Source organism: Argentina silus (assembly GCF_951799395.1).
Source record: "Argentina silus genome assembly, chromosome: 11".
NCBI classification, from domain to species: Eukaryota; Metazoa; Chordata; class Actinopteri; order Argentiniformes; family Argentinidae; genus Argentina; species Argentina silus.
The window spans coordinates 4,411,283-4,422,516 of record NC_139665.1 but is presented as its reverse complement, the minus strand read 5'-3'; the positions used below and the strand labels follow the sequence as shown (position 1 = coordinate 4,422,516).

General features: G+C 47.0%; 1 protein-coding gene across 1 annotated transcript in view; it reads left to right on the top strand.

The window, feature by feature from the left end:
* Window positions 1–10,502, top strand: part of cdk15 (cyclin-dependent kinase 15) — a gene marked incomplete at its 5' end in the record, with an annotated part of 16,721 nt that extends 6,219 nt beyond the window's left edge. The window contains 11 exons of the mRNA XM_083680425.1: window positions 778–872; window positions 1,496–1,575; window positions 1,937–2,031; window positions 2,126–2,188; window positions 2,504–2,627; window positions 2,779–2,899; window positions 3,604–3,697; window positions 3,822–3,885; window positions 6,509–6,557; window positions 7,936–8,078; window positions 9,443–10,502. Coding sequence (XP_083536551.1) covers window positions 778–872; window positions 1,496–1,575; window positions 1,937–2,031; window positions 2,126–2,188; window positions 2,504–2,627; window positions 2,779–2,899; window positions 3,604–3,697; window positions 3,822–3,885; window positions 6,509–6,557; window positions 7,936–8,078; window positions 9,443–9,558 — 1,044 coding nt within the window. The 3' untranslated portion in view covers window positions 9,559–10,502. The remainder of the gene's footprint in view (window positions 1–777; window positions 873–1,495; window positions 1,576–1,936; window positions 2,032–2,125; window positions 2,189–2,503; window positions 2,628–2,778; window positions 2,900–3,603; window positions 3,698–3,821; window positions 3,886–6,508; window positions 6,558–7,935; window positions 8,079–9,442) is intronic.
* Between the last annotated feature and the right edge of the window lie 732 nt (window positions 10,503–11,234).

Genomic DNA, 11,234 nt, shown 5'->3' with positions numbered 1-11,234 from the left:
CACGTGCACACCCCCCAGGGAGAACAGAGCTCTGGGCTCTGGGCACAGGGTCAGCCATATTCCGGCGCCCCTGGAGCAGTTAGGGGTTAAGTGCCTTGCTCAAGGGCACAACGGCAGTGGTAGGCACCTGGATGTGATGCCAGTAACCCTCCAGTCACCAGCTCACATCAAACCAGCAACCTTCCGATTGCTGGCCGGCCTCTCTAACCTCCAGGCCACCTGCCGCCCCGAACTGGCGGGTGTGGCTCCATCACACATGCCTCTGCTTACACCTAACACTGTGAATACCACGGAATATGCTCTGTAACTGTGTGGGAGATCAACACCACATCTGCAGGCTACATCTACACATAGGCTGCATCTTAACTGTCCCTCCTAAAGACCTCTTCATCCCCACTGCCCCCCCGTGCAATATCTCTCCTGTAAATAAAAAGATCTTCCTTTCTTCTAGCATTGTGACAATAGCCCCTGGTCCTAGCATAGATTACTTTTTCTTATGGTGACTGACGGATAGATGATTCATTTACTTAGACAAATGTATTTGTTGTAAGTCGCTTTGGATAAAGGCGTCTGCTAAATGCCATAAATATAACACTACTCTCTCTCTCTCTCTCTCTGTCTTTCTCTCTCTCTTTCTCTCTCTCTCTCTCTCTCTCTTTCTCTCTCTCTCTCTCTCTCTCTCTCTTTCTCTCTCTCTCTCTTTCTCTCTCTCTCTCTCTCTCTCTCTCTCTCCCTCGGTGTGCTGTGTGCACGCACCTCTTCTGCCTCTTTCCACAGAAAACCGGCCTGCAATTTGGCACGGCAAACTCTTATCTGAACCTAGAGAAGCTTGGGGAAGGGACATACGCCACAGTCTACAAAGGCATCAGCCGGTCAGTACAGGTCCAATAGGTCAGAACTTAAGACACTTAAACACAACACTCGGACAGATGTCAGCAATGACATCACTCTGGCCATGTCCAATAGGTCAGTCTATGACATGTCTTTCATTTGTTGTCCACTGATAATCTCAGCTGTTATGGATCAAACAAATCTACGTTGTCCTTTGTTTGACTGAGGGAAAGAGGTTTTTTCAGGGTACATTTATTGCTGTGTTCTACACTAACGAGCCCAGAGCTCATAAAACACACTGGTTTCGCTTTATAAGGTCAAACAGCGCACAGTAGACACTGCCAGAGGTTACGTTAGTGTGCGGGAAAGGTTTATCAACAGTCATAAAGTCCAGTTCCATAAGACTGGAGCTGCCAGCAGCAGAATGAGGCTGCAGCAGCCTTGCAGATAGCAGAGGTTCTTCGGGAAGAGATTGTGATGCTTTGATAAGAGGGTGCTTTGCCTGACAACCATTCATGAACTTTGTCAACTTCATTCTCTCTTACAACTATTTTGATCTCTGTTACAGATGACCTGGTTTGTAATCTCTGGTAACTGAGCTGTGTTTCACTGCATTCACACTGGTTGAGAGACGCCCTTACTCTTAAGTCTGGTTTGTCCTCAGGATAAACGGGCACCTGGTGGCCCTGAAGGTGATCCGGATGAAAACCGAAGAGGGCGTACCCTTCACTGCCATCCGAGAAGGTGAGAGAGAGCTCTCCATGGTGTGTGTGTGTGTGTGTGCATGTGTGTGTGTGTGTGTGTGTGTGTGTGTGTATATATGCCATTTAGCTGACGCTTTTATCCAAAGCGACTTACATTGCAGAGAGTGCATACATTTCAGTATATATATGGTCCCAACGGGAATCGAACCCACAACCTAAGCGTTGTTAGCGCCATGCTCGACCAACTGAGCCACAGAGGACCACTCTGTGTGTGTGTGTGTGTGTGTGTGTGTGTGTGTGCATGCACCTGCGTGTGTGTGTGCGTGCGTGTGTGTGAGATGGGGAGGGGGGGGTCAGTGCTTGCTTTAAACCGTGTCTGTATAAACTCTGTCTCTGTGCAGCCTCCCTACTGAAAGGTCTGAAGCACGCCAACATCGTGCTGCTCCATGACATCATCCACACTAGAGAGTCCCTCACCTTTGTCTTTGAGTATGTGGTGAGTGCATACAGACTTTACAGACCATAACACCTGAGAGCATAGAAGTCAACTAGCACAACGTTACGATGAAAAACGGTCTCTTTCTCTCTAGCAAACAGACCTAGCCCAGTACATGACACAGCACCCAGGGGGACTACACTCCTACAACGTGAGGGTATGTTTATGTCTTTTTACAGAATATCAGCACCAACGCCATGATCATGATCATGACAATCATCCACATCCATCCATCCAAACAAAATTTTTTTTACTACTGTCTCACAATTCACATTTTAGACTAGACAACATTTTGACATTTTAACGTAACGTTTTGTGTGTGCAATTCCAAAAAAAAAAAGCAATAAAAATAAAATAAAATCTCCATCCAGAACCTGCGCTACCAGACATATCCCCTTTCACCCTTACATCCATCCTCAGGCCTTTTACCTCTCGCTTCACCGCTCACCTTTGATCCTCCTCCTCCTCTCAGATCTTCATGTTCCAGCTGCTGCGAGGGCTCTCCTACATCCACAGCCGGAGGATCCTGCACCGGGACCTCAAACCACAGAACCTGCTCATCAGCTACCTGGGGGAGCTCAAACTGGCCGACTTCGGTGGGTGATTACCTACTCCTATGGTCTACACATAGCTACAGACAGTGTAAACATGTTGAAAAGGGATTTCCCAGGCAATGTACTTTATATCAATATATGTGGTATAACTTTGGTATCCATATGGTATAACTATGGTTCTTCCTGTGTCCAGGGCTGGCCCGGTCCAAATCTATTCCCTGCCAGACCTACTCATCTGAGGTGGTGACTCTGTGGTACCGGCCTCCTGATGTGCTTCTAGGCTCCACTGACTACTCCACTGCACTGGACATCTGGTGAGTGGACAGCCTCCATATACGTCTTAATGAGCTGAATGGTTCTTTTCAACAACAGCAAAATAGAAAACCCTTAAGATGTTTTACACAAAAAGACCCCAAGTGACTGATATTCACTGGCTGTAGAAAGGCCCTAAGTACTACCAGATGTAAGATAGAAGGCTCTCATTTGGTTGCTATTAGTGTAATGCTAGTGCATGTCTTGCTGGGTCCACCTCAGGTAGCCCCCGTGGATGGTGTGTGTCCAGAGGATTCCATTCCAAAAATGAACAAACAAAATGTTTGAAAGAATTGTAGAAGAAAGTTATTTTTTCCCGAGAGTTGGAGGATTTTGGTAAACACATAAAAATCGAATGAGCACTGCCCTGCAAGCACCCTGTGCATTAATGATATTTGGATAGGTTTTTATTTTAACTTTCCAAGTATAGGAGATCAGGACCACATGTTCTCTGAGGATTTGAGCTTTAAAAGCAATGAGCCAATTTGTTTGCCACAAGCTGTTTACTTGCAATTCAAACGTTTTACCATGGCAATATTTTGGAATACATCTCCTTTACTATGCTCTGTTTATGCCCACTTTGACTGGACCAACTTGTACACAACTTGTGTTGGATATGTAGACTATTGATAATAAGATTGGGATTATTAGAAAACTAAAATTCAACTGTTTAGTGAATGAATCTCTCAACCCTGCCGTATTGCAGGGGAGCAGGATGCATTTTCATTGAGATGCTTCAGGGGACACCAGCATTTCCTGGGGTGGCAGACGTCTTTGAGCAGCTGCAGAAGATATGGGCCGTGAGTGTGGTGGTCTATTCTTCCGCTTCCGTCTTCTCTTGATCCATTACAACTAGTAAGAGCCCAGAGGAAGGCTTGTGGTTGGCTTCAGACCCTTGCTGTCTGACTTGTCTCCTGTCTGCAGGTCCTGGGAGTCCCAACCGAGGAGAGCTGGCCCGGAGTGAACGAACTGCCCAATTACAGACCAGGTCAGAGTGAACGCACTACTGCCCCTCCTCCTTCCTCCTATCCAAACAGTCCATCGCGTGTGAGAGAATGCAGGCTTTCACACAGGGTCACAGAGAGGACAGAGCTGGTCAGGAAGGGGACACAGAGACAAGGATTAGATTAGGCCACCTAGACTCCACTAAAGTAATAATAGTACACACATCACAGGAGGCCTACATCTAACCACTAGGGGGCACCAGTAGGCAATGAGAGAGAGCACATTACTACCCAAGCTATTGGGTTGTATTGGTCTGTGGCAGAAGAAACCCCTTTTAATCAAACCAGGACACAATTGTGACACTAAGGATGGAAGTTAGGACTATTAACCTGTTTGGAAGACAATGGAATTGTACTTCACAGCCTCACCAATTTCTACAAGTCTTCTCCTACTTTCCCTCCTGTCTCAGTCTTTGTCCTCCTCCCCTCGCGAAAGATGAGCAGATAAGAATGGAATGCACTGATTTGAGCTCAAGCCAGCATGTCAATTCCTACATTGAATAGCTTCAGAGCATATAGGTCATAGGAGGATATCGTAAGGTGTTTGGAGAACAGCAAAAGGGGTAAAAGTGAAAGGAATGAGCCATCACAGACCCTTGTGAAGAAGAAGAGGGTTGGGAGAGTGGGGATGTGAGGCTGAAGGCATGGCAGCGTGAGAAGCCAGTGTGTACGCCGAGCCTACGATCTGAGAGAGGATGATGACATAAAGGAAAAGAAAGACGTTCAGAACTCTCGACTGTGGTTTTGGAAGGAAAGAACACCACACATCTGACTCACCTATGGTGACGGGTCTGTATGTGTGTGTGTGTGTGTGTGTGTGTGTGTGTGTGTGTGTGTGTGTGTGTGTGTGTGTGTGTGTGTGTGTGTGTGTGTGTGTGTGCGTGCATGCATGCATGCAAGTGTGTGTATGTGCATGTAAGTCTTATAAACTCCTCCAACCGTCAGAGTTAAACCTCCTGCTGAGTTGAACCTGACTCAGCCTGAATCTCCCTACTCTTCCAGTAATGGGCTGAATCAAAGGGAGTTCAAGGCAGACATGTTTCTCAACTTGACTGTGCTGGGGCTGGGTTGGAGACAAGACGGATTACTCTCTGCTCAGTTCTCCATATGAGACCCATAGGACTTAAAACCTCAGACTCAGTTAAAAGTTCTCCACCAAATATGAATAAATAAACACAAAATTCATAAATGCTGAATAAATGCATAGATTAATATTCCTTTACTGCACAGCGTTCCAGTCTGTGGTGCCCCATGCAGTTCAATAAGGACTGTGACATCTGTGTGGGAAGAGGATGGGTAGGGGGCTTGGCAGTGAAGGAGAAACGTTTTGCATAAAACATGTAGAAAGTAAACAGAGCGTGGAGGCTATGAAATGACGGACAGGCGGGCGGGCGGACGGGCGGGCGGGCGGGCGGACGGGCGGCTGAGCCAGCTCCCCTGTGTGGGTGGGCATGGAGGGTGGGTGGACTTAGCACCCCTCTGACAGACTCAAACATACCACTCTGCATTCGGGACAGAGCAGGAGCTGACATAAACAGCTAAACTGGAGTGTGTGTGTGTGTGTGTGTGTGTGTGCGTGTGTGTGTGTGTGTGTGTGTGTGTGTGTGTGTGTGTGTGCGTGTGTGCGTGTGCGTGTGTGTGTGTGTGTGTTAGCGCGTGGGCTTGTTAAAGTGGGGTTTAGGACACCCATGTTGGAGAGACCCATGTGGGTATGGTTCAGGGTCTCTCCCCCACCCCCCTCCCGGTTGCTTCCCGACCTGGCCCCCTGACTGCTGGCACAGCTGGGCCTCTCCAGATGTGGGACCTGAATGGAGCAATAGAGGCCTGCTCAGGCAGCTTTCAGCAGGGCAGAGCGGGTGGCCAGCACACAGTAGAGGGCATGGGGGGATTCAATGGCTGGAAAAACCGAATGACCTGGCCAGGAAAATTGTTCGTGTTTTAATTATTGTTTGTGTGTACGATACAGAGTGTCTCTGAAGTCTGTCTATGTGTGTAAGTGTGTATGTGTGTAAGTGTGTATGTGTGTGCACCCCGGAGAATTCCCCCAATATGAGATTGAGACATTTTTAAATTCGCTGAATCTTTATCCAAGCCATTCCTCTCTGAAATCAAGACTATAGAGCTGTCCTAAAAACTGACTATTGAAACTATTAAAAATGCTGTGCTCTCATTAAAGCTCTACGAGAGAGCCCAGAAACCACAAATTGAGATCACAAGTGCCAAAGCATGTGTTTGACTCAGTGTTGCCGCCAGGACGTCATAGCTACGGCATTAATCATCCTAAAGAAAAGAACAGGTCTTCTTCACACAGACATTTGTTCTTTGTTGTTTTTTGGCTGACTACATCACAACTTCATCTAAAGGGTTTTTGTTCTTACAACCTTGGCTTTCTTTGTAGCAGAGTTTTGATGCCTGCTTATATTCCACATTACACGGCATGCAAGGAGTTGACCTGGAAATATTGCAGTTCAAATATATGCTTTAAAAAAGGTGTCATGCCATCTCTCAAGTTATATATGAGATGGTGATGACATATTCTTTGTTTACATATTACAAAAGCTCCCGAAAAATGTCTTGACCTGATTGTGCATGTCTACTCTTCTCTAGATTGGTTCCTTCATTGTGAGCCACAGCAATTCAGGAGTGTTTGGAAAAGGTAAAGTTAATCAGTTTGTTCAATTTAAAGGTGCTTCAATGTTATGGTATATAAATGTCTTAACGTCTTAAAAGTGTCTTTGATAATGTTTGTGTAATGTTTGTATGTGTCTGTGTCCTGTATGTTTGTGTAAATGCACTAGTTTGCTACCTTACTCAGCTCCAGTGTAAGGTAGTGAAGTTGGGATGTGTGTCTGTGTGTGTGTGTGTGTACAGTATGGAATAGATCCTTTGGGCGGCTGTGTTTGCCCATTCCATTGCCTCGGGCTGGGGGGGGGGGGGGGGGGGTAGAGTGTATGGCCAGAGGTGGGTAGCCATGTGGTAACAGGAGATTCTTTGTCTGGCAAGTGGAGTTTCCCCCTCCCTACCAACATGGTGACACCTGACCCTACACAGCTCTGTTCCTGTGCCCCCACACAGGGGGAGAGAGGGGGAGAGAGGGGGAGAGAGGGGGGGAGAGGGGGAGAGGGGTACCGGCCATAGGATGTCTGAAGTAGTCTCTGACTCGTTGCCACAACAAATATTAGACACATCCAATAGCCTGTAGCAAACCACTGTAACCTAGTGTAAAACATTAATATGAGACTGAAATAAGATAAACATTTCATTACCATGAATAAAGATTTACTACTTATTCAAAAGAGAGAGAGGGAGAGAGAGACAGAGGGGGGGGGGGGAGAAAATGAGAGAGGAACCATCAGAGAAGGAGAATTCTTGTGGTCATCAAAGTCAGTCCTGCAGCTCAGCACATGGGAAAGGGAGAGATAGTAGAGAGAGAAGGGCAGGAGAGAGAAAAAGGGGTAGGCTCAATGAGGGGGGAAAAAAGGAAAAAGGGGAGTGTGTGGTGGAGGGAGACTCAGGGGAGTTTGGCTTGGATTTTTAATGCAGGTCTATTCAAGATTGATGAATGGGACTCGTCCCCCCCCTCTTCCCTGTTCAAGCCATAGATTTAATTAAATGGCCCCCCTGGTGAGACCAAACACTCTCTTCTCCCAATGCAGGGACACTGCAAGAGAAACGCACACAGGCAAAAAATAACAGATAATTAAATTGTGAAATGAAAAGTTAATTCAGCGAGACAGTGTGGAACACAAAGCAGAGGGGACAGAGCCGTGCCGGCAGGCTTGAGCTAATGAATCTGTCTGAGGAGAGGCAGTGTAGGTTGATGTCTGGTAGATGGCGTGTGATTGACTGGCCCTGCGTGGACTGACGCTCGTCTGACAGGCAGGAGACGCCAACGACGTCTTTATTCATCCTCACTTCAGTCTCGCTCATTTATCGCCAACGTTGCGATCGGATCGTTTGATCGAAGCGGCTTACGTTAGTCACTGTGTGTGTTTGTGTGAGTGTGACAGTGACCCAGTGTGCTCTTCCTGCAGGCTGTCCCAGTTGCCCTACAAGACAGAGGACCTGGCCCAGCAGATGCTGAGGACTGTCCCGCGGGATCGCATTTCGGCCCAGGATGCAATGCAGCACCCGTATTTCAACACCCTGCCACCCCCCGTCATGCAGCTACATGACAGTAACCGCAGTGTTTACTACAAATAAGACGTCAGGGCGATGAGAGCAGACATGTTGTTTTTCTGTGACAGTGCTGCAACAGTGATACATCACAGAACAGCAGCATAATGTGGTCTAACCATTAGAAGATGGTTTACTGTGGATGATCATCTGTGTTTGCTTTGCTTTGCTTGTCTTAGTGTGTGTGTGTGTGTGCGTGTGTGTGTGTGTGTGTGTGTGTGTGTGTGTGTGTGTGTGTGTGTGTGTGTGTGTGTGTGTGTGTGTGTGTGTGTGCGTGCGTGCGTGCGTGTGTGTTCATACTTCATATGCTTGTGTGTGTTTCTCTCCTTCTCTGTCTCTCTGGGATCTTATTCATCCAAAAAGCTCTGTCATTACACACTCTTGGTCCCGCCGATAGAGGCTGACGCTTCGTTGCACTAAACTACACGGTGCTGGAGTGTCACATACTCCGAAAACGCATGATTAAAGACACGGGCTTCCTACTGTGCACAGATGGTCCCTTTGAAAAGATCAGACTGTCTCTCCGGCTCTCCTGTGGCTAAATACAGTTTCTAAATCTGAAGATGAATGTAGAAGTAAGCAAAGTCGCATAGCATTTGAAGTCTTCTCACCTGTCTACTTGTCTGGCAGTGTGCTTTTCAAAGGTGTTTGGAAATGGATAAATGATGTACAGTTAGCAGGAATGAGAGAGAGCCCGTGGTAGATTAGTATATACCAACAATTCTATTCATTATATGGGCATGGCCTGTTGGGATGTTGCGTCTGATCTGGACAAGCAGTGCGGTCTCCGGCAGGACGTGTACCACATGGAGACACACACACGCTGCCGTGCAGACTGCCAGTGTTGGGATAATGAACCATCATTACTGCTCTTACTCTGCATGTATTCACAGACAAAGAGAGGAGACAGTGGGGGAGAGACAGACAGAGCAGGAGGAGATGAACAGACATGAGAAAGACTCAGGAGAGAAGAAAGATGGGGAATGAGAGAGAAAACGAGCGAGAGATTGGAGAGGGGGGAGGGGGGGGGGGGGGGTTTGGCGAGGGGAGGGCTCAATAATTCACTTATTTTAATGATGCCAGCCCATACGGAAACCCCATGTCTTGGCACTGGCAGTTACCGGCAGTTACTCTGTGATTATTATGTTGACAGCACAGAGAAGACGGGTAGTTCTGATCACTGTCAGCCTCTCTCACCCACTCAATCCTCAATTTTCTTCTCTTCTCTTATCTCTCTACAACATATTACTCAAGAGTTTTCATAAAAAAGTTAGTCATAAACTACCACAGCCAGATTTGATATTTTTTTGTGGAAATTAAAAGTAATTGTAAGAGTTCTCTCCCTGTGTCTCTCTTGTCTTTCAGCTGTATCAGTCTTCAAGGTTCCTGGGGTAAGGCTGGAGACTGAGGTCAAGGACATCTTCAGTCCCAGCAGGAGGATCAAACCGTCATCCCTGGTCCCCCTGGCTAAGTGTTGGTGAGAGCCTCCCCATCCAGCTACCCCACCACCGGACACCTGCACCTGACCATGATGGAGAGGCCACACACACACACACACACACACACACACACACACACACACACACACACACACACACACACACACACGCACACACACCAACAACACCCCACCCCTCCCCCCCAAACTGACACCACCTGACCCTGCAGCCTCCTCAGTCAGAACCATGTAAAGAAGACCAGATACAACACAGAGCAGAGAGAAGGAATGGATGACATAACGGATGACATTGAGAGGATATCAGCTGTTGTTTACCTGGTGGTTCCCTTACAGCCTACAAACTGTGAGGAGAACTGAACACCTTCATCCAACCGAACCACCCCGTGGCCCTCCTCCTCTTCCTCCTCTTCCTCATCCCTCTGTGTACAGTACTGTACCTGCAGCCTCGTTTACCACCCCACCCCCTCCCCAGCTGAGCGCCTCTCCTCCTGAACTCCTCATGCTCTCCCGGCCCCCTTCCGTAATGGACTCTGAGATTCAATGATGATGGTTTTTTATTTTTTCGATGAGTGTTTCGATGAGTGTTTCCTTTTTTTACTGTCACACATGGATTTATAGTATATACCTCCTATGTTCATCTGGTCCATCTGGACTGTATGATTATAATTTTGCACAGCATGTGGGTTTCCCTTCAACAAAAATGACGGTGACTGTTGTGTATACACTGTGGTGTTGTGTATACTGTGACCGGTATTGTCTTTTGCGGGGAAACGTTGTCATTAACAGCATCATGAATATTAACGGTGAATATTGTGTTTAATCAATGATACTTTGACTTCAGCTTGCACACCTGTATACAGTGAGATAAATATATTTTGTTGTCACACCTCAATATCGTGTTTTCTTATGGGTAGGAACCAGGGGAGGCTGTTGGAGGTAGAAATCGGAGGACGGGCTCATTGTTACACATGGAATGGAATGAGGAATGCTTTCAAACACGTCCATTCCATGATTTACAATGAGCCCGCCCTCCGATTTCTACCTTCAACAGCCTCCACTGGTAGGAACTTTGTGGACAGGCTGATGAATCGTGGTTGCTCTGTGAGGGAGCGTGAAAACCAATGGGTCAGTGGACACCACTGGTACTATCAAAGCATTCTCAAAGCAAATCAAAAGGAAACTATTTAACAAACCTTTCATTCAGCATTCTTCTGATGTCTCTACAAATGCACTACTACTGTATTTGGGTGTAGCTTGCACCTGGATGTTCCACTCTGCTGCCCCTAAATGTGTGTTTGAGTGTGTCTGAGCATGTGTGAATGTGTGTGTGAGTTAATAAATCTTGCAGTAATGGCTTTGTGTGTGGTCTCATATGACTCTATACGGTACTTTGACAGGCAGATGCAGTACACGTCCAGTACTGTATGGGGTTTGTAATCCTGTCATCCTCTCTCATGGGTGTAATAAATCTTGTGTCCTTATATGGGCATTACTGCTGTTTTCCAAATGAATGTGGAGTGTTTTGTAGCCCAAAGCAACATGGCTGTCATTCCTGTGAGCCTATTATAGACTCCATATCACACTGAACATCTCCTTACACAGTCTACAAGTCTGCACCTCTTTCAAGGGTCTGTAAGCCCCAAGGAACCAGTGAGCTATGAAACCTGCTGCAGGGCCTCAGAACCTTCTGGTACATAA